Source organism: Rhyacophila brunnea, unplaced genomic scaffold (genome assembly GCF_057557595.1).
Source record: "Rhyacophila brunnea isolate RB1 unplaced genomic scaffold, BYU_Rbru_1.0 scaffold_19, whole genome shotgun sequence".
Classification (NCBI taxonomy): domain Eukaryota; kingdom Metazoa; phylum Arthropoda; class Insecta; order Trichoptera; family Rhyacophilidae; genus Rhyacophila; species Rhyacophila brunnea.
Genome location: NW_028232848.1, coordinates 27,876,592 through 27,902,397, shown reverse-complemented (window position 1 = coordinate 27,902,397; position 25,806 = coordinate 27,876,592). Strand labels below are relative to the sequence as shown.

The 25,806-nt window shown below is 27.6% G+C and overlaps 1 protein-coding gene across 1 annotated transcript in view; it reads left to right on the top strand.

Annotated features, from left to right (window-relative positions):
• The first annotated feature begins 2,166 nt into the window (after nt 1-2,166).
• LOC147072882 (ras-specific guanine nucleotide-releasing factor 2-like) overlaps nt 2,167-25,806 on the top strand; it is a 66,330-nt gene continuing 42,690 nt past the window's right edge. The window contains exons 1-5 of the mRNA XM_085945839.1: nt 2,167-2,299; nt 10,980-11,074; nt 11,944-12,012; nt 14,693-14,812; nt 23,388-23,494. Coding sequence (XP_085801965.1) covers nt 2,287-2,299; nt 10,980-11,074; nt 11,944-12,012; nt 14,693-14,812; nt 23,388-23,494 — 404 coding nt within the window. The 5' untranslated portion in view covers nt 2,167-2,286. The remainder of the gene's footprint in view (nt 2,300-10,979; nt 11,075-11,943; nt 12,013-14,692; nt 14,813-23,387; nt 23,495-25,806) is intronic.

Below are 25,806 nucleotides of genomic sequence, written 5' to 3'. Positions count from 1 at the left end.
TATTTTTTTCTATATTGTATTTTCTAAGGAAGTTTAGTCAATACTATGGTCTAAATTATAATTTGTAATGTATGTATATAACGTAATTAATGTTATTTTTTTTTTTTTTCTACTTCAGAACGGTGTTATTATATTTTTGTAATATACCTATTACATTTTCAAGGAGTTATGTCAAAATAAAGGATACAAGTATTAGTAAAATAACAAAAATATAAAGGATTGTATTTAAATTATTGTAATAAAGTACAATAAAAAGGTTATCTTAAGAGAAGTGTTTATTTTTAATTTACTTTAATTAGATAATGAAAGATAACGATTATGCATAAAAGTGACTGTACATCTTTGCCAGAGGCCTTCAATCAGCTGTGAAATAACCAAACCTAACGATATCGCCACAAAAATAGCGTAAATACAAGCCTGACAGCGACACGAGGCTCGCACAAGGGAACAGCAATAGAGTCACCCCCGCCATACTACATCGGTCCTCTTTACTCGTCCCCGAGTCACCCCACCTTACTACATCGCTCCTTTCCACTGGCTGCCCGGCTCTGCGGGGTCTACGGTTGTAGCGGTCGGCGCGTGCGCACTGCGCCGGTCGATGTAGCACGCTACAGGTGCCCGGACGTCTCGCACCCTCGCTCCGTGGACCCACAGCGCTCGTGGAGTTCAACAGTTTACCGTCGGACCTTAAGCGCCGTGCGGTGTCAAGGTCGCCGCCGGGTCCGACCGCGCGACGTGACCTCCTACTCCAAGTCTCTGGTGAGTGAAGATATCCATGGAAACCTCCCAGTTCCACGACCAGAGCTGTAACCAGTCCACTAAAAAATATCGCAAATAAAAAAACAGTGTCTCTAAAATCGATCCATGGAGGTTATCTTTCACGTGTTAAAATTATTTTAGGTATTTTCTTATATTTGATGACTTAAAAGTGTTAATAAATGTTTATATAGTGCCATAAACAGATCTTAATCTATAAAAAAAATATATCACACGTTATAAAAACTAAGTGATCCTTATATCGACCAAGAAACGTCATCATATATATATATATCTATATATATAAATAAAATTATTATTTAAAGTATTTCAAACGTATAAACAAACACGGTTTAGGAATCTGAATATGATTTTCTGTCAAATTTATAAGATAAGATATGTCAAATCACATTTAAAAAATTATCCTTATATTAAATATTCAGTGGTCCTTATTTTAACTAATGAAGGTTAACTAAAAAAGACGTATTTAAAATAAGTTCTGTAGTATTTGACGAGTGAGTTAAAAGTAATAGTGCCATGACCAGAGCCCAAGCGAATGATCTAAAAAATATTTATTTAAAACGAACCCAATTGAAATTTTTATGATCTTAATATAGACACATGTACGGTATCTCTCGCGTGTTTAAAATTCGGTTTGGTGTATATTTTTAATGTAATCTGCCAAATAGTACTACGAGTTTATTTTATAAAAGTTATTTCAACAGAGTTTTAAAATTATGATCTGTATCTATCAGCTATAGGATTTTTAAAGTTTGACTAAATTGTACACAAATAACTTTTACAAAGCTCAAAATTTGATATGAAAATAAATAGTGGGCGAAACCTGCCGATTAATGACAATTTTTTTCATATTTTTAGTGTATCTATTTATTATAAATTTAACATTAAAATACTATCATCAAGCTAGATTATTTATATATTATACTATATTAAACGTTAATAGTAAAATGTTAAACTAATCATTTTTTCATGGACTAGTAAAAATGAGAGATTATAAAATCTATGTTTTAGTTTCATACAATTTTATATTTTAGTTATAATAAACAATAAAATATTTTATGAAAAGTTTAATAATATCAATTAAATATTTTATATATGGTACTGATTTTTTTCTCATTAAACTTATTATTATAATCATTGATAGATTAAAAAAACATTTTGATGTGTTATTAGGACATAGGGTAAAAAAATTAACACCTATTCGTCATATTATGATATTACAAATATATCGATCATTTCTAAAATTTACTGTTACTTACTGACATGAAATGTATTGGTGTAGTATATTACTATAACACGACAAATAACCCGTGCTTTGAATTTAACATGTTATCTAGTCCACAGCTTTCTGCGCTGGTACGCATGTAAAGAAAGAGCTTTCCCCATAACAGTGACAGCTTTCGTAGTGTACAGACCTGTAGAGTGCTTTAGAAAGTATATTATAAGTCAACTTAACATAGTGATAAATATGTTATAAAAACATAGAAGATAATATAACAAGAAGTCCTCATGAATAAAGCCGGTGAGTGAATTATTACCATTTTACAATATTTATTTGTAGGTATAACTATCCAAATAATAATATTATCAACATCTCTATGTTTACTAAGTATATTATATTTTTATGGCAGTTAGTAGTTTGTAAAATCACCGGTATATATATTATCATAAATATTTGTATGCCAATAGTAAATAATGGCCAAGATTGTTTTATTTAGGAAATATTTGGGCCCAAGTCATAAGATTAGTTCACTTCAATACTACTGATAACCAGCAAGAAAATAAAAGTGTTGGTATATAAGTATACTCAATCTCACTTACTATGTTATATCAAGTATTTACGTTATTTACGTATGACAAATAATATGTGTCTAATAAATACATTTATTATATCGTAGGATTTTTCCTTTGAACGCTGACTACGGGTATACTAAGTAATCAAGGTATGCTGAATAGTATTGTTACCAAATTTTGTATACAATTTATGAAAAAATAATTCAGAATATTTTTATCGTCGAAACATATTTAAAATTTATTTTTATTAGTTATCAAAAAACAATATAAAAAGTGTTTGATTATCGCACTATTCACAATATTTATTTACGATTAACGATTACAAGGCAAGTAATTAACCGTTCGAAGAAAAACCATTTACGAAGAATCTTAATAAAATTAAATTTGACAGTTCATATCCCAGATTTCAATATAGATTATAATGTCAAACAACACGTGAATTTGTTCACCTTCTATTTTTTTTATTCTATTTTGTAACCTGGCAATAACAGGCACTATTTACTCATCTTTATTTCTTAGTATTAGCTGAAATAATATAATTTTGTATTTCCAAAGAAACAGCCTACAAGTGGGTTACAGGTAACGTGGTCTTGACCCAAATAAAATGATGAACTTTCATACGCATGTCATAAAATGTAATGCTTAAATTTGTAAAAGGTGTAAATTTGTAGTACCTATATCTTAATATTACACAACTATTGTCGAATATTTATTATGTCTGCTCTGTTTGTCAGTTCGATAATTTTCAAGGTTTAATTTTTAATCGAAGTTTGTATACATATTATCTAAAAGTGTCATTCATAATAAGAATATTACGTAAATATAAGTCATCCTAATAATTGACTTATCAATTTTAAACATCATTTTTAAAACGTTATAATATATTATAAAATTAGTAAATCACACGGTATTCATAAAATTTTTCTTTCAACATTACATATCTCCTCTTGTACCCCCACAAAATTGAGTATATTGACAAAAGATAACTATGAGAGCAAAGTGTTAAGCTACTCTTAAAAAAATGCAATTACCCAAATTCAAAAGTACTAAACTAATGCTTTTTAATTAAAGATTGATAGAAAAAAGTATATTGTAAAACTCAGTAACGTATACATATTACAAAATGAAGTACATAAAAAATTGTATTGACCTGTCAATGAAAATAAATACAACACATATTGTACAAATTAATATAATGGAAAGTTCTTAGAATTAATCAAAAATATTACAATTCTGATCGATTTTAAAATTTAATCAACTATAATGTGTTTTAAACGATAATTTAAGCGCGTAGCCTTATCGATATCGATGAATAAACTATTCACATCGAGTGTAAATAAATAATTAACTTACAATTATTTTAAATGTTTCATTTTATGTGTCAATTATTATACATACATTCAAATAAATTACTCTAGACAATACGTATTGAGGTTATGCGCTTAAAATATAATTTATAATTAATACATTATAATTGGATTTACTTTTTAGATCTGAGGTTCAATTACTTATACCTAGTTTTTAGGTTCTTCTTACATTAAGGGTCCATGTTTCACGTGCATAAATATAATTAAATGCTGTATTTAGAAAACGTTACAAGTCATAATTATTGTATTTTAGTGAAAACATCTCCTTTAACCTATAAATTCAAATAAATATACATCCCCACATCTGTGCCGCGGAATTAGTGTATATTTTAATATTTTTACCAAGAAATATATTACAAAAACTTTATAAAAATTAGTTTATAAAATATAACCAACTATTTATTAATAATAACAAAATGCAAATGGCACTGTCAACATTCTTGGTTGTGGCTTATTTTTATAACAGAAATTAATTTTAATCTCTTCAATATGAAACGATCATATTCTTTTTAATATTTTAAATTTTGAATTTGTATTTACGTGTATGTCTTCTCTGACATTAACAATTGTAATACGTCTTCTCTCTGATTCGCACTTAGATATTAGAATTTAGATAATATGTTTTCTCTTATACGTTATAGACATACACATACATAATTAATGAAAACAAAATAATATATTATAACGTAATGTAATTATTCATTATAATATTTATAATATATCTATATACAATTGAATTACTACCTGACGTGAATCATTGGTAGTTTTTTTTATTAATTAAAATAAATATAATCCCTGTAAAATACCCGTACAGTACGTAAACATGTAAAAAACGTTGATTGCATAATAAGCAACAGTAAATCACTGTTTTTTCCCATATAACCTGTTGTATTAAAAAGATACCTGTAGATCACTGTTTATGACGCAAGGCAACATACTAATTTCCGCTGTGCACGAATCGTCTGCCCTTCCCTAAAGACTGACATAAGTGATAATTAACCTTTGACACTGGCACTTTATTAATTGATTACGGTGATCATTAGTTGCGCCTAAATAATAGTATCATTCATTATAGGGAAAACAAAATCTAAATTTTAGAGAAATAATTACAAGATAAAAAGAACTTTTTATATACCACGTTTTTAAATTTTCTGTTGAATCTTATAAACTTGACAATTCTATGTATTAACGCTTTCGCTGCTGAATAGATAATGAGATTTTAATTGCCCCCTTTAAAATGCACGTTAATTACATCGATCGGCCGCCTGGTCATTACGCACCGTGTGCGTCTTCCGCGTCCAAAGTATTAATAAATACTTTTTTTGTACTTCATAGAAATACTGAATAAATATAGAATACTGAAATGTCATTTTGACATTTCATATTGATTTCCATAGTAACGCACGTATATATTAATAATTTAGTTGCTAGGACCCCAGACCCCTAGCAACAAATAATGGTGGATTGGATTACGACTTTCTTCCGAAATAACTTTTCATACATAATAGAATTAACTGAAAATGAATTCAATTAATGATGTTTTACTTTTAACGATTTTTTCCAAAACATACAAAACAGAATTAACTGAAAATGAATTCAATTATGCTTAAAGATGGCTAAAAGTATTAAAAGAATGCACTGTCGTCGTATTCTGATATATTCTAAAAGTTTCAAATGTCTAGCTAGGGAAGTTAGTTAAAAATCTTCAATCGTCCAATACAAATCTTTGACAAACAAGAAAAAATTTGTACTGGACACCCAAGAAAAAATCTATACCGGACAAACAATAATACGAGCTAATAAAAATGTGGTAAAATAAGAGCTTTCAAAATGTAGCTGTATTAGACTACAATCATAAGGTTTTAAATTGAATCAATAGCCAATAGAAATTACAGTTACCATCAAATGCAAAACGGCTGCACGTTTTGACATATATTTTCCGCAATTAAAAGTACAAAGATCTCCTAGTTGTCTTACATGTAAAAATGAGGCAATTCTATAAAGCAGACTATTTCTTAAGAACGAAATACAACCAACCACCATAAAAGCTCATTTTAAACAAAACAAAAAGTAAAAGGAAGATTGTAATACCTCACTAACTGCAGTAGTTGGAACGTGTAGAAATGGCACTGGCTAAGACGGTGGAAGGAGCCTGCGGTGGATATAATAGAAGAGTAGAAATATTTCCAGAGTTATTAGGCCGATGATTATTAGAAGTGTAAATTACTTTAGGTAATATTTCAAGTTACGGCAGATAGCACTGCCATGCTAAGTACAAAAACAGAATTATTAGTTTTAATGAAATGAGAATCCAAGTTTTAAACTACATTTTCTCTTATATTCATATGTCTAAACAATCCAATAATTTAACATTATAAGAGGAAGGGTAGTTTAAAACTTGGGTATAGGCGTATGCAGAATGAAGTTTTTTAGGCTACTGTCCTCCGTAAGTGACTTAATATCCTAGATGTTGGTGATCCCAGGAAACGGAAATATACAACAAATTGATCGCTATCATTCGATAAAAGATGATATCGAAGCATATTTCATATTATTATCCTCAATAATTGGTTAATTTGATACGCTCTTCTCCTACTTTAACAATATTCGTCATCCTTGTGTCAATGCAGGTCAATTTAGCAACCCATAGCTATGTAGATAATATTTAGTAGCCTTCTAAGATGATGGAATCAGATTGACTTGAATATCAGGTGAGCAAAATTGTAATTCTCAATATTATGAGAGGCTATTTGGTCCGCTTGATCATCTCCTCCATACTCCCAAAATCATGCCACCCCCCCCCCCTATCGCAAACATTTGTTTTCAAAGCTCAGTATACGGTTGCTTCGAGCCTTTGTAAGGGGCCATGATTTGCTACCGTAAAGCATCACCGTCAAAACGCAAAAGTCGAATATGTAGCATTTGGTTTTTAGTTCACTACGCATAATATATTAAAGTACTTCACAAGGTATTTTATGAACTTTTTCGGTATCCACGTTATACATAATAAGAAATCAATATCTAACGCAAAAGTATATAACAAATAACTTATTTTCATCTTATTTATTCTAAAATTTCATTTGAACAATATTTGTATACCTACCTGTATCTTACTAATTATATAGTGTTTGGTCACATAATCTTCGGAATTATTTTTTTTGGAATCCATAGTGGAAAGACTTTTCTCGTTTCTTTCTTTACTTTCTTCTGATGCAATGGAATGTTATTTTAAATTCTACGCCTGGAAAAACTATCAAGCTATTTTTTTAATGTGTGTTTGATCCAGAGCAAGGAAGGGCTTATAATAAGTTAGACAGACGATTAACAATCATTTCTCGTAAAAAGTCTGTTAGTAAGTTTACTCTGTAGATCCTAATATGGTATACGTAGAAGTAAAAATGAAAATGTTTGTGTGTATTTAATAAAAAAAATTAACTTGCACGATGTGGTAACATAAAATAATTATTGCTGTCGTTGAAATCACTTCATAGCATATTAAAAAAATATCTTGTATTATTTATTTTCTTCATATTTTGATCCTAGCAGAATTTAGTAATAATACAGTTCCCAGTTAATTAAATTAGGCTTTGCTATAAATTCAATAATAAAAATAAATTATTGTTGAGAGAATCCCAACTATTTCAATATATTTCTCGTGTCAATAATTAAGATGATAAAAAATATAATAAAACTTTTAAAATTAAAACGCCAAGGAATAAATGTTTGTTGTATATTAGCATTTTAATTAAATTGGTGAAGCAACAATTATTCAGCCTGGTTTAGACGAACCGCAGGAGGGAGTGAATTGCGCAAAGCTCGCGAGTTGCAGTAACTTCGACCTTGGGAGGGAATAGCGACTAACTAAACGCTTTCACTTTTTCTCTCACATTCGAGTCACATTACTGACGGAAGCTTTCAAAAAGTTTCACGTCGATATTGTTGTCCGGTTAACATTCTATATTATTTTCATTTAAAACCACTTTTGCCAATATATTTTTTATAAGTGCTTCAATTTACAAACATAAAAATGTATATTCTTTTATCGTTTGAAAAACTTCAAATAAAATAAGTTTTGAACTTCTAAATAAACATGGATAAATATCCTTGCCTGAGTCATGGATGTAAGTTTATTGAATTTTATTTTATATATTATATTTGTTCATTCTCTCGACAAATAAAATTGATCTTGGCCAACTAAAGCAAGAGATTTTTACAAAAAATTAATGTTAGCCCATTGTTCGATTTATTTAATAAAATTATATGTTGTGGGTCTAAACAAATATTTAAAAACAATATATCAATTATTTTGTCAGACCCGTGATTTGAACCGGAGATCCACGACTGAAACTGATACTTTAACATTCTGCCATCGTGGTTACTTTATTTTATTTAAATTCATTTAATATTTAGTAATTATGAATTTAATAATAAAGAGAATTACAATATAAAAAAATGTTGATATTAAAATATACGCAAATAAAAAATATATAGTATGTATATACAGTGTGTTTCAGTTAACTGGATATTTCGAGTTGTCCTTCAGTTTCTTTTCTAAATTTTATTTTTTTAGTGTTACTTTCAATATTTTATGTAAAGTTACATATTGTTATTATAGTGCATGGACATCTCTAAATAATTCCACAGCTGAAAGAATTTACATGTTGTTTTTACTGTTTTCGTTTGGATCAAAAGCAGTAAGAAAATGGGTTAGGTGATTGATGAATAGAAATTGTAACACATATTAAATGAGTCCGTCATTATGATCTTCTTTATTTTTAAGAAACGATATTTCTTTTTTGTATATTATAATAAAAATCATGGAATTACATTGTTTATAATATTGTTATTCACATATTTTTGTATATATTTATATATATGGATATGATGATGATACAATATTATATATATATTATACTATATTATCATCATCTAAGCCACTCTCGACACACCGCTAAATGAAGGCCTCTTGCTGTCTCTAATCTTTTTGATTCTCATTATTTCATTGCCACGTACTTTCACTGATCTATGTACTTGTTGGTTCTTTTAGGTATAAAAAGTATTCAGTGGAAAGTCTTTCCAGTATTCCCAAAGATTATAGTTAACCAATATGATTTTCTTCCAACAAGGTGAAGTACAGATACAATACAAATTAGAAGTGACAAAGCGCGGTATATATAGTTCTATGTTGGGCATAACGTGTAGGGATCAAAAAAATAATGAATACGGCGAAACACTGAATTCTTTGATAAAATATAGTTTTTTAAAGTTGAGATGGGCAGGCAACATCGCTAAAGAAAAAGATTTTAGTTGTTAGAATATTTCGAATTTTTATAGTAACTTAATGAACATGATAAAGTAAAATTAAAAAATATGTGTGTATACCTATTTCTATTATTCCTACATAATATAAATTACAAAATGGTATGTACGGCGCCATTGTCTACTTTGTTTGAAAATTACATTTATATAATATTAGATATAATATTATATACCTAAACCAATATATTATACTATAATTTGTAGGTAGATGGACTTTTATCGTTTTTTAAAGATCAAAGCTTTTTCAGGATACAAATATTTTGACGGGCATTTGACCCTTCATAAATGGGATGAAAATATTATATCGCCCCAAAAACAATAAATTTTCCCATCGGTTTGCGAATAAACTTTGAACTTTCCGCCAATCTCGCTCGGGCAGACCTTTTTTAATTCACTAAAGGACAAGATGTTTTTGTCAATGCCCACTGAAATGTCATTATTAATTAAGATGTTTTAGTTAAACTTTTAATGCTTTATGGAGATGTTTAAAAACTTTTTTCAACATTAATTAAAAACCCAAAAAAGCACTTAACGCTTTTTATATAATTTATATATTATGAATCTATGCACCCTTTTCGTGTGTACCTACATAATATTATATAATATCTAATGCATTTGAAAAAATATTTTTTTGAAGAAGAAACTCAAGAATATTATTACATGTCAATATTATTATTAGTAAATTATTATTATTATTAGTTCATCTCAGTAATATTATAAAACTGTTTGATTCTTAGGTTTTTATAATATAGCTAATAAATACTGAAAAATTGTATGTATATAATAATATTTCATGCTTCAAACCTTCCAACGTTGATTAAATGAATTAGATTAAAGCATTTCTTTATAATAAACACATAATGTATATATACATAATTTGAAAACACTTTTGAGAAAATATATACCTAACCAATATAGAAAAAATCTTTTTTGAAAAGAATACGATACCCAGTAGGAATCAAACCTGCGTCTCTCTGGATTCGCGCCAACGCACATTGACTATATGCTATTATAAGCATCTTATCTAATTGCGACAAGTTTTAACTGACAATACTCTCTGAAGCGCTTTCTAAATTGAGTTAAATCGGGTTTTGTATTTCAATAAAAAGAATGTTACATTCTTAAATCTTGTGGATTATTCGATGAATAAAAATATAGTTAATTACATAATATGCCTAACGAAAGAACTTTAACAAATGAAACTTAAAATAGAAAGAATTAAATAATTAACATATCACTTTTAATTATCTAAATGTAACTACCTTTTAATTCCATCTTATAGGCAAATCATTTGTTTTGAGATTCAGATTCTAGATTTTAATGCATTCTATTTTTGAATAGAGACAGACCCTAACGAAAAGTTTACATTAACAACATGATACCGATGCAATAACATTTTTAGTATGGTTAAATCGGTAACCATGATATAACATAATATTCTCTGTTTATTCAATACATTATATTTATAAACAAATACAAAATTACGTATACTTGTTGACGTACTGTTGTTGTTGAGATTCTTTGATCGATATTGGAAAACACTCATGCAAATTGTTTACATCCTAATATGGTAAATAAATTTTATCTGGAGATATGCACAAATAACACAAATTAACGTGTAATGTGTAAGAATTTCCTTCTACAAACACTATTTTTTTATTATATAAATGGTTTTATTAGACGTATTAGTATAATGATGTTTCGATTTGTTTTTTTTTCTAGGTATAATGCTGAGTCCCAAGATGCAGAGGGCGGTCCGGGTGAATGATGCTCAACTGCTGCATTTGGCTGATCGTGCTCAATATGACCATTCACAGGCAAGTAAAGACTGATTGAAATATTACTCCAGATATCTTGTTGTCTAATTACAAAAATTTCATTTTAACACAATATTATTATAATAATGAAACATATATTAAATAATCAATACATACTCGTAATGAATAAAAAAATCAATGAATATTTCTCAAATTTAAAAATTAACTTACAATTATTTATAATTAATGGTTTCAGTTGTTTATTATATAATTTATAATTATTATTGAAACATATATTGATCATAACAATAGATTCTAGTTAAGTATAGTGAAAATTCAGAAGATTTAATATAAGTCATATAATTATAGTGAATCTCTTGTTAAACACTTTGTTTGTTTTATAGAAAATTATGTTTTTTGAATAAAATAAAAAAAAAACTATGAATTGTTAAAGATATTCCATTTCACCTTTTTAAAACTAGTTTTGTGACGATTATTATTTTTAATAGTAATGTAATAGGTAAAGTAATAGATACACTGAAATCATTCAAGAAATCCCAATTTAAAAATAGTTTATTTTTCAATATGGCAAGTCTACATATCCTTTAAATTTTAATATATATTTTTTTAGTATTATTATTAAGTTTGTATCAGATATAAAAAATACGTATAATTTAAATAATCATTAAATTCTATGTATTTTCATAATTTTTAACTCCGTTAAGAGATGTCCGTAAACAAAATATTTTTCTCAAAATAACATAGTTTTACATGTAAAATTATGTACGATAATATTTAACAATATTATATATAAAATTACTGTTTCATTGATTCATTAAAATTAAATATTTCATACATTTATAATCTATTACATAATTTATTATAGAAGGTGGTATTAACCTATAATAAAGCTCCAATGTTTATTTTAGGTCGGATACTTACACAAGAGGACTGCAGACAGTAATAAATGGCAACTCAGATGGTTCGTTTTATACCAGGTATGAAGGACCTTTCAATTATTATCACTGTAACATGTGTACTATATTTCAATTATGTCTGTGTTTTTCAAGTGCACTTTCTTCGCTTTCTATTTTATCAGGTTCCGACACTGCAGAAGTTTACTGTGAAGTTTTTCATTTGCTTAACTGTACAATGAAAAATAGATATCTAAATAGCAGTGTATACTTAGGCTTTAACGTTCTACTAAAAAAATAAAAACGGTGTGTGTACTTATGTACGTGCGTTATAAGTTATACTTCTTTGACGTAACAAAACAAAAACAAAACTTGTGATAACCTAGATTCTTCAACTAGCTATTAATTATCTTGTTAAATTACACACTTAAAAAAGGACCGCTTATTGGAACGCCGTTGCTTTATTTCTATACACTTTAACTTATATTACTAAATTATATAATTATTTATCGTTGTTTTTATTTTTAAAGTAAGTACTGCTACTATGACGTTTAATAGTTTGTTTACGTAATGAATTGCAAATGGCCGATAATAAGTAATTCGCTGCCCAGGCAACGGAACAAGTATAAACTATAATATTATACTGTATAATCGTCACGATTGCGGTATCATACTGTCGCGTAAAGGTAGTGCGTTCGGCTGAACAATTGGTGGTTCGAATCCAATCGAGTGCGTTTATTTTTGTGTGAAAAAATAAATTATGTGTTACATGTCACACGCCAAAAATACACTCTGATCTGATTCCCAAACGCGCCAAAAGAAGTATAACTTCAAAAGTATTATTGTAAATCTTTGACCCAGATGAGAATGAAACTCAGCATATTTCACGCATTTTTATAAAAGTGGTATTATTCAACAATTTGACAATTTGTTTTCAATTATTGAGTAATTTTTTAAATGCCTAGTGTAAATTGTAAATGATACTTATAGAATACATTCACCTAATCATATTATTATCCCTAGAGTAGGTTTGATTTGACCGTTTTAATACGCCTTTAACGAAACTAAGGACTTGGCGCATGACATAATAAAAATTAATTATCGCGTGCAGAAAAGAAAAAAACCATCTCCCAACAAGCTGTTTTAATATCATATTATAGGCGTGGACAGTTATCTAGAAAATAGTTAGCATTAAGTATTTTCGTTGCTTTAAAAATATAATATTATTTGACGCAGAACTGGTAATATTATGATTTTAATTTAGAATCATATCAACAAATAATTACATTCAACCCTTAAAGTTTGTATGCGTCAGAATAGATATATAGTAAATTTCCTTTTTTACTTATTTGTTAATTGACTATTATTTGTTTTTTTAGATTTTAATAATCGGTAAAATTGAAACTAAATAGTGAGTAAATGTGTTAAATTAAACGATATATTACATTCATTTGGTGACTTGGTTTGTGGAGTCTCTTTTGAAAAGTAATGAGCATAAACTGATACTGAGGCTAAGAACAGGACACACAATGGGTAAAAGATTTGATGTCATCATGGGAAGAAATGATTTATAGCTCTGCGATGAATGTGATGTATTGGCGGACATTGTACATATAGCAGTACAATGCCCGAAATATGAATGACATCGAGTACGACTGCAAATTGCGAATATCTTTGAGAATGTCGATGGATTGAAAGGTGGCAGGGGGGTAGAACGGAAAAGCACGGTAGAATTGTAAATTTATTTAACAGAATTAAAGGAAGGGTTTGATTGGCGGATCCTCTTCCAGATGAGAAGAGGCGATATGACAGCGAGTCGCAGTCAAAGCCTCAGTAACATCATAAAAACGATATATTAAATAATTATATTATATTATATTATATTATATTATATTATATTATATTATATTATATTATATTATATTATATTATATTATATTATATTATATTATATTATATTATATTATATTATATTATATTATATTATATTATATTATATTATATTATATTATATTATATTATATTATATTATATTATATTATATTATATTATATTATATTATATTATATTATATTATATTATATTATATTATATTATATTATATTATATTATATTATATTATATTATATTATATTATATTATATTATATTATATTATATTATATTATATTATATTATATTATATTATATTATATTATATTATATTATATTATATTATATTATATTATATTATATTATATTATATTATATTATATTATATTATATTATATTATATTATATTATATTATGAACTAACAAACTAATAATTATAAAACTATTGATATACTAGGTTTCCCTAAGTATATGAAATACCTCTTCTAGTATCTTGGATACTTAAAGAATACATAAAATAGCGACTGAATTACCTATCTCTTTGGATTTATATGCTTATTAGCAGTCTCAGGTATTCAGTTGAACGTTAACTTGTTAGTTTTATATTATATCATAATTCAAATCTAACTGCCTAAATTAAAATTATTGGTATATCACATTTCCTAAAAACATTTTTTTCTGCTAAATATGTTAACAAAGTTTTTAAAATTTTGAAATAATATTATTTTCTCAATAACGAATAAACAGTAATATTTAGATTTTTTGATTTTGTCAAACAATAATTTTGTCTCTGAAATTTTATACAATCTGATCACATTTAAATAGGTGGAAAATATTGTAAGAAAATTATATATAGCTATAATCAATTTTATGATGTATTATTTTTTTTGCAGAATATAATGTTTTACTATGAAAATGAAAGCAGTTCTAGACCATCGGGAGTTGTACTGTTAGAGGGCAGCTACTGTGAACGACTTGGCTTACGGACTGCAAATGCTGATAGACAGTTATCGGTAAGAAAATAATATAATTGTGTCGCTACATTTCAAAATAAGCCAAGTCCAGCTTTAGGTATTTTTGACTTTTTTGTGTATTGCTGAAGAATTACTGCTTTCTGACATTTCTGCATTATTTTATCTGGAATTTATTAATTTTAAATATTCTATACTCGAAATAATAATATAAACCTTCACCCTTGTGACTGTGTATTTGAGAAAACAAAAGGCTGTTTTTTTCTTATTCATCTATTAAGGACTTGGCTGAGTTTGAAATCTAGCGACACAATTTTAGCAAATGAAATATTTCAGATGGATTTAATTTTTTGGATACCAAAGCAATCATTTATATAACTCAGTTGGCAATAGGGAACCTACGATTCAATCTGATGATTTTGGTTATTTTAATGTAAATATAAACAGTTTGATATACCTAACATCAAAAGTATCTATTAATGTTGATAGCAAAATAATGAGTGTGAACAGATCTTAATAATTTATGATTTTTTTAATTGTGTATGAACCTATGTGGAAAATAAAATATATTTTTATGGCAACTAATTTATAGATAGTTCATGATTTTGATGTAATAATTACTATGATTTTTTTATTATAGCCTATATCGAATTATTTTTTGTGGACCTAAAAACTAATTTCGATTTATTATATAAGCTAGAGTCAAGAGTGTTCGTTGTCAGTGTATGTTTGCCTTTGGTGAGTATACACAGCTACGGATTTCAATACCGGTATTACAGTATTTATCAATACCGAAATACCATTTATAAAAATCCAAAATACCGGAATTTTCGGTACTTATTAAGACAGCAAACTCATTGACGATTTTGAAAATAAATTATTAGTTATCTGCTGCTAAAATGCAATTATATTGAGTGAATCCATCAGAGGAGAAAAAATTATAAAACAAATTTCATCAAATATATTTATATGAGTAATTGTGGCGTTGAATTATCACAATATTATTTCGAAATAGAAAACACCCGTGACAAAAATGTTCAATTATTCTATAAGCGTTGAATTTAAGAAGCTTTTCCTGCAGCCGGACTTATTTGCACTTGATGAACTTTTGAGGGCTTTAGTTAAAATTATCAATATATTGTTTGTAAAAAATCACTAGTTCTACAATTATGATCAACACATATTTTTAAATGTCAACATAATAAATGTAGGTACTTATGTAGGGTTTTATATTTTAATAATATTTTAAAAGGATTTTAATAGTTAAATTTATTGATAAGCACCTACTTCTGTTTTTTAATGTTTAAAAAATACCGGTATTAATACCGGTGTTCAATATGAAATACCGAAAAACCGGTATTGATATTTTCATTCGGTATTGCAATTCCTATACACAGCGCCTTAAGATGCTGAAAGGCAAAACCCTGGTCGCAAAAAACTAGTCAAATGGAATAGTACAAAAATTAAATCCATTAGAATTTAAATTTAAATTCCATCAAAAACCTCCGGTCGATAGTATTAATATTATTAATTATTACAACACATTGGATATAGATTAAAAATGTTTAAAATATTTATCTACGTATGAACTAGTTCCATATATTTACATCAGATGATATATTTTAACGAAAAATAAAATGATTGTAAAACATCTGTTATATTAGCTTACGTATTTTTATTACCTATCGAATGATATGCATGGAATTTTCAATAAACTAAGTTTATTTACCTAGTGGTCAGTTGGTTACCACCGTGGTAAAAAACGATTTGCTGATTCGATAGTTTTATAGAATTCCCATATAAATATAATAACACATAGTAGATACCTACTTAATTAATTTTGATAGTTATATTTAAATTACCATTCCCATAGAATTACTACATGAAATTACTATTCTCATATTCCATATTCACATAGTACGTACCTAATAGCTTTCTTTATTGATGATATTATTCACAATAAGCTTTTTTTAAATTTTATGTAATCATGCAAATTATAGATTCGTATTTTATTCAGTTATATAAGTAATATAATATGAATACATATTTAAGTTTTCTATTTTTATTACAACATTTTTATTAGCTCGTATTCTTATTTATCCGGTGGTTGTTTATCCAGTACAAATCTTGCAATCGATTTTTAACTAACTTCCCGACTAGCTAGACATTTGAAATTTTTAGAATAAATCAGAACACGATGCCAATGCATTCTTTAAGGCATCTTTAAGTAGAATTGAATTCATTTTCAGTTAAATCTGTTTAGGATAAAAGGTTATTTTGGAAGAAATCCGTAACTCAATCCACTATTATTGGTTGCTAGGGGTCTGGGGTAGTAGCAACTAAATTATTAATATATACGTGCGTTACTATGGAAATCAATACGAAATGATATTTCAGTATTATTTCTATCAAGTACAATTTTTTTTTATCGTTTAAGCTAGCCAAGTCAAGTTTATATGATTTAACAGAAAATTTAAAAACGTTATTTTTATCTTGTAATTAAATTTTTACTTGTGTTATAGTAACAGCACTACAAAAAATTAAGTAAAAACTAATAATATTGTAAATATTTCGTGTATTATATAATTACTATAGTGATTCGGTATCTTATGTCACTTGTTTCTATACAAATAAAATGATAAAATCTCTTATTTTCGACACAAATTTTCTATATGAGAAACAAATGTTTTGTGAAACGAAAAATATTGTTTGTCTGTTGTACGCCTGTCTAACATGAATTTGTATTCTTGGAAACGAAAAATAATATAAGAATAATGTCAAATAGCGCGAGGGTCAAATGCTTTGCGTGAGGTCAATCATTTACTTATGCGCGCATCGCGTTCTGTTAAACATGGATATTATCATTTTGACTATTTTGGATTTGTGACAGTATTAATTTGAAACGTCTAATAGTGGCTTTTTAGTCCCTTTATTAATATTGCAATTTAAAACGTATACAAGTAAAAACTAATTATTAATAACTATACTTTGCTCATAGTTAAAGTAATGTCCCACTCAGTATTAGTAATTGAAGTTCTTTTCATATATTTTTAGGGGCATATTTTATTAATTCCCATAATTTTGGGACGAGACTTTAGAGATTTTTTTATTGAAAATGTGTACATTTACTTAAAGAAAAGGTTTTAATGACCTGGGGTTTTCCTTTGTTATTCTAAATAATTAGGACCTAAAATTAAATCAAGGATCTATTCTAATTCAATAGATGATTAGTGGCAAAAACAAGTGTTGATTTAGATGCAGTTTTAAAATTATTGATTTCATATCTAAAATTTTCAATGCCCACAAATATCTAAATAAAAAAAATATCAATTTTTGTTCACTCCCCGTACACACAAAGACTTGCCCCGATATCTATTTCAAGCATGGGTTCCATAGAATCTTCTTCAAAAAACTCTTTTTTTTGTTAACCACGACATCAATTATTCTAATTATTTTGTTCACACGTTAATTCCTCAAAGATGGGTTCCAAATAGAAATAAAAAATATTAGTGTTGTTGATTTACTTATAGAGATAATGGAACTGAAAAAATTGTGACCTTGGGGCGTACCTCTCTAATGGGAACTTACGTTACTAAAGATGCACCTGTAGTGCACTATAATAATAATTATTATACTTAAATACAATACTTATACTAACATCATAAATTATACCGATTCCTGAAAAAGTACATCGCCGGTTTTATTATAATGTTACTGAAAACTCATAGTTAATTTATTGGTCACAATATATTTTAACTGTTCACGAACAAATAAATTATATCAGCATACCCAGATGTCCATAAACGAGGTTAAATTTTTGAGGGACCTTTTATTATTCACTTTCCACGTACATTAGTAAATATTGTATTTTATCCCATACTAATAAAAAGCTTTATTAAACCCTTAAGATGTGGTTGTTTTACAAATTCCGTGCCTGGAACATTAGTATACCAGCCATGGCTAAAAAATGTTAAGAAGTATTGTGGCATGATAATAATACATACACGTCATACTATTACTATACAGTATACAAAATATAGTATAGCCTACCAATCACTTTGGTATTTATTTACAAATTTTCTAATGTATATAATATCATGTCTCTCTTTTGACGATTGTATCTATATAAAATTCGGAGGAATTCTTTATAGAATAATATTATATTCACAATATTATCACACAAACTACGTTATTAATCATCTATAAAAGTAAATAAAAATATTTTTTATCTACTTTATGGCTGATTACCTAACAATAATATGTCATACGTTTATAATTATTTATTTAAATTCATAGTAAATGTATAACTATTAATTGAGATACATACATTTTATGTGTGTTAAGAAGGAATGGAATCCTGATAGAGGCATCTAGCGACATACAAGCCTTCAGATTATACATTATAATATATCGACTGTGTTAAGGCAAAAGTCAGTAACCCTCGGTTTTATTGGGTAATAACATTTAATATGACTTAATATACACTGTGTTTTAAAGGATATTAGCTGCAGATGCTAAATGATTATCTAAATTCAGCTTATATAATTATATATTTTTTAAAGAAGCGAAGTGGCAAAAACAACTTAACCACCGCTTTTATTAGATTTTATTTAATTACCTCAATATTTAATATAAGATTCGGAACATAAAACACCAAAATAAATGACTTGAGTGCATTTAGGGTTTATCCGTATTATATATTTTAGCTTTGATCAAAAAACATAATAAAACCTTTTTTGTGCCTCCTGCACAATTTATTTTGTGAAGGTTATTCCTTTTTTCCTAAACACAGTTGATAGGCATGTAATTTGTTTTTCCAAAAAATATTCTTCTTTTTCGCATATGAGTAACCTAGAGTGATAATTTACATTCACCCAAAAATCAACTCTTATCGCATTCAAAATCACAAAAAAAAACACTAAAGTACTGGTGTCGCTTTTTGCAGTGGACTGTATAATTTTGTGGATGATGTGGATTCCGGATCTAGGGGTGGGGGTGATTTAACAGAATGCCGGAAACTGACATTTATGATGATTTATGATGGCTCCGTAGTCTGGTTACTCTGTCACTAACGCGGTATTGCTTGTTTTGGGTCACGCTATTCGCGGCACTTGGTACACAGTTTATGTATGATAATGAAATATGAATGATGATGGCAGGTATCACGGCTTACCAGGTATTCAGAATTATTCCATGGTACACACCGTATCAAGCTGACGAACTACTTCTGAATCAGTCTGTATTATTGAGTCAATCACTAGCGACGGAAAGCTATTAGAAACCCGCACGCGTCCGCTGTGTCGATTTTACTGAATGTCTCTTGCTTTTACGCTCAAATTATGACTGTATCTCAGCACTTGCCTGGTTTTGTGACAATACCAAGGAATTTGGAGGTGGGTGGGTAAATAAATGGCCCAACCAGTACTTTTTTTTCGTAATAAGTTACTTTAGCTTTTGAGTACAGATTGTAAACCTTTTCCTAAAACTGCTAATGAGATTTTATATTCCGACTTTTATCAACGACAATAATTAATTATCTTTACATTTAATTAGTAGAGTTCCATTATACAAAATGATTATTTAAATTATCATTAAACTCTATAAAATGTTTATTTAATCATTTTGACGACAACTCGCGTATATTTTACTACCTTTTTATTAGCACGTATTCTTGTTTGTCCTGTACATATTTTTTCTTGTGTGTTCAGTATTAGCTACTAAATTATTAATATATACGTGCGTTACTATAGACATCAATATGAAATGTCAAAATGACATTTCGGTATTCTATATTTATTCAGTATTTTTATCAAGTACAAAAGAAAGTATTTATTAATACATAGAATTGTCAAGTTTATATGATTCAACCAATGACATTATTAAGATTCAACAGAACATTTAAAAACGCGGTATATAAAAAGTTATTTTTATCTTGTAAGTATTAGTATATTGTAGTTCGAAATCGTAATCATATCTATTAAATCATTAAGCCAAGATTTATCTCAATTCAGACTTGGTTATTACTTTAATACAATTCATGATAATGATTTTACAATAATGTTTTTTTTATTAGACACACTTTGAGTAGCTTACATAGACAGTTGTTTCAGGCTACAAACCTGTCTTTAAAATAAACTTATAATAACGTAGTGTCATATTTTCGATCATTAATTTCATTTATATTAACTTTTCATTATTTTTTATAAAAAAATGGATTAGTATAAAAATCTACATCTCTACATTAGATTATCTAGATTAATGACCTTGACTGTAAATAATAATTATTCAAAATTATAAAAGAGTTACTCCAATTCATATAATTTACTGTTATGTGTGACAATACACAATTTAATATTGTTTTTTGATGTCAGGTGATTTTACCACGTTTTTATTAGCTCGTATTCTTGTTTGTCCAGTACTAATCTTTTCTTGTTTGTCCAAGATTTGTATTGGACGATTAAAGATTTTTAACTAACTTCCCGACTAGCTGGACATTTGAAACTTTTAGAATATATCAGAACACGACGACAATGCATTCTTTTAATACTTTTAGCCATTTTAAGTAGAATCAAATTCATTTTTAGTTAATTCTGTTTTTTTATGGAAAGTTATTATTGTTGGTTGCTAAGGGATCCTAGCAACTAAATTATTAATATATACGTGCGTTACTATGGAAATCAATATGAAATGTCAAAATGACATTTCAGTATTCTATATTTACTCAATATTTCTATCAAGAACAATAAAAAGTTTCTATTAATACATAGAATTGTCAAGTTTATATGATTCAACAGAAAGTTTAAATCGTATAAAACGTCGTATATAAAAAGTTCTTTTTATCTTGTAATTATTTATTATTAATCTAATGGTAAATAATAGTTTTTGTTTATTAAGCTTGTGAATTCAATAATTCGTATGTATATGTTATAATAATATACCATATTATATAATTATTATGTATTCTCAACTACATAAATATGACTGTGAATTTATTGAGTCGACAATCATTTAAATATAACCGCTGCCTAACAAGCTAGAAGTCTGAAGGACCGTTTAAATTAAAATTGATTGATCGATAACATGATAAATAAATTATTACTGAGCTATATTCTATTCTGAAGTATGACTACAATGACTACCTATTTTCGTTGTTTTCAAAGATGCTTTTAGTTCAATTAGGCACTAATCTATTTCCTGTTAATTTCATTTCCGTTTCCTTTTGTCTAACTCAATATCCTTTTACAAATGAAAACAACAAATTGAACGTAGGAAGTAATCAATATCACCACATTTACAAATAGTTAAAGAGTAATAGATGGTAAAATATTTAATAGTCGTATTTTGATTTCATTTTATGAATATTCATTAACTGGCCCATTTACACCATTTACACATTGACAGAGAAAAGTTTTTTTAAAGACTTTTAAAAAATAACAATTATTGTAATAATAATTGATCTATAAAGTAAAAATTAATGAAAGTGTAAATGAAAATTTAGTTACTATAATCGATATACCTCTTCACCGCCCAGTTATTTTGATTTCTATTAGTATTTGGCATATTGTTGCATATTATTACAACGTTTTTGTTAGCTCGTATTCTTATTTGTCCGGTGGTTGTTTGTCCGGTACAAATCTTGCAATCGATTTTTAACTAACTTTCCGACTAGCTGAACATTTGAAACTTTTAGAATATATCACAACACGTTGCCAATGCATTCTTTCAATACTTTTAGCTATCTTTAAGTAGAATTGAATTCATTTTCAGTTATTTCTGTTTTGTATGAAAAGTTATTTTGGAAGAAATCCGTAATCCAATCCACTATTATTGGTTACTAGGGGTCTGGTGTCCTAGCAACTAAATTATTAATATATACGTGCGTTACTATGGAAATCAATATTAAATGTCAAAATTATATTTAATAGTTTTGACAGTTATGATTATCAAGTACAATTTTTTTTGATCGTTTAAGCTAGTCAAGTCAAGTTTATATGATTTAACAGAAAATTTAAAAACGTTGTATATGAAAAGTTCTTTTTATCTTGTAATTATTTTTACTAAACTTAACAATCCCTTCAATCCAACCGGTAAACGGGTAATGTGATTTTTTAATGTAATTTTGATATTATTGTATAACTGCAGTTTCCTCGTTTTATAAGCGACGTGTCTAGCCAAATGCACATCTTACCAGTTTGATAATAAACTAACAAAATATCTCTATTTCCTTATATATTGGTTGATTTTGCGATATTTCCATGTCTATAAAAACACCTTTATTAGTTGCATTAGTTATTTTATATTTTTATGTACATATCTTACATATTATTACGTGTACCGATTTATATTTAATGTAAAATATATAATTACGATTGTATGAGTATAATTTTTTTATTAATTCGAAATATTTATTAAGCCGTTCATTTATATAACACTTTGATGTTTGGTTGAGCTATAAACGTCTCATATTACAGATTTTTGTGCAAATGTGAGTTTATTTAATATACATTAGTGTATGATTGTGTTAGATGTCTTTTAACTTTATATAAAATCTGATGATGACGTTTAACTATTGTTTGATTTAAAATAATTAATAACTCACTTTCATTTTTCATTACAGCATTGCTTCACAATATCATACAGAAGAGAAAATCAACGTCAGTATGAACTGCGAGCTGCATCAGAAGCTGATTGCGTCCATTGGATTGATGCCATTCGAGACGCAAGGTATGTTAGCGTTAAATATAAATGTGGTTCTAAGCAGTATTAACCCTACACTGCATGACATTTTCTTTTTGAATTATTCTTTTTTAATTTGTGAATTATGATAAAAACGATGGGAAAAATATTTAAAAAAATATATTTTTTTGTATTTTTTTTATTCAAATAAACAATATGATGGCAAATGGCATCTGCATGCAACAAGGTGAAGAACTTTTTTTTTATTTTGTTCTTTCCTTGTCATTCAATGTTCGTTTTCTGAAATTCATTCTAAAAAATAAATTAGTAATTAAGAACCTTTATTTGTATTAATTTGGAGGCATCTGCTAAATATCTGTACTACTGATTACTTAGAATATTTGCAAATGAAATAAAGTAAAACATTTTAAAAACGAATTTGTAGGGGTTAGTTTTATTTTTATTAAAATATCATAATGCCAAATGACATCGCTATGCAGTGTAGGGTTAACAAACAACAAATGAGCTTTTTATTTCTTTAACTCTTTATTATTGGTGGTAAAAAGGCTACATTATACGAATATACATAAATGTGTCATTTACATAGATATAGGTATATAATTATATTGTATAAGTATCCATAATATAAATGTATCTACGACATACTATACCTATTGAAGTATCAAGCTAGTAAACGTTTGGGACGTTATAGTGAAAATGTATCGTAAATGAATAATATATTATTCAAAATATTATCTTCAACGCCTTAAACACAGGTTAGGAAGTATTATTTCGTGACGATACTTCATCATTATTTTGTGTACCTATGTCAAATTTTTTTTTTTTTTATATTACTGTTCTGTATTCTTACAAATTCACTTTTTATAGCGCCTTTTTTTTGCTTAGCAATTCCGATATTTCCTCAAAGCGTTTTCACTAACAAATTTAAAATTCAAACATTTTGAGGTATAATCATCAGGGCACATTTAAAAAAAAAATACTATAATATTATATTACTAAAAATATCCATAATTATAATGTTTGAGGCTTTTACGGTTGTTTTTTATCGTAGTATATTTTTGGGTTTCTACCGTGTGTCCTTTTTCCTTCTTTCCTAGATGTTTCGGGCTCGTTGCAGAGGCCATTATATCATCACGTCATTTTTTGTCATATCGTCATATCATCTCTTTATAATGGCCTCTGCAACGAACCCGAAACGTTGAGGAAAGAAAGAAGAAGGACACACGGTGGAAACCCAAAAATCTACAACGATATCCATAAGTATTAGTTGTAAAATAAGAATCAAGAAGGTATCGGAAAAATATGTTAGTAGCGTCAAAAAGTAAATACATATTTGAATTAACAAGAATATACCCTCCAACCTTTCTTAATATTAAATTACTTTTACAAATATTCACCAAAATATTATTATTATCGGCTTTTTAAAAAAGATACATTTAATTCACTTGTCTCATTTTTTTCTACTTGGGCATCATATTATTTCAATTTTGACATATCGAGCATCTCAGCGGACATGATTAGTTTCAAATTACACGACGATCACATCGATTTCCGCTACGCAGACACTTAGATTTCCTATCGGAGACGATTTTCCATTCCCGGTATCCGCCGAAGGATTATTGCTCGACCTAGATTGCCGATTTTCCCAGTTTCCGGTTGCGCCAGTAGCGAGAATTTTCCCGAAGGAGTCGTCAAAACTTATAGAATTTTTTATCAACCCACAAAGTCCCTCACTTTATGGCATACTTTTTGCGCTCTACACCAGAGGTCATACATAAATCCCTTCGCCTGGTGTCTAATTTATTTAGAGTGTTTTGTTTGTGCTTTCGGTATCAGATTATAATTAAAAACTTTACGATTTGTGGGAAAAATTAAACGTAATCTGAGACTTATAAATCGAAAACTTTTATTTTTTCTTATAATAATCATCATACGCTAGAAGCAATCCACTTTAGATGAAGATATCCCTTAACTTTTATAATTCTTATTCATCTCTGGCATTATCTTCTTTTCCATGACAGATAACATTAATCTTCAATGTATTAAAATACTACAAAAAATATTTGATTACATAATATTAATATTCAATAAAGTTTATAAAAAAAAATCCAAAAAATTGATCAGTAAACAAAATAATACTCATACAAGTCATCAAAAAATAACTACTTACTTAAGTAGTTTGTTAATGCTATAAGAATAAAACCTTCACTATTAAATTATTAGTAGTTATCAGAATTCTATATACATATCACAGAATTGTATTACAAATTATTTAGAATATAAATCTTTATAATATATCATACTGAAAATCTTGGTTTTCTCATTTCGATTCCATCAAA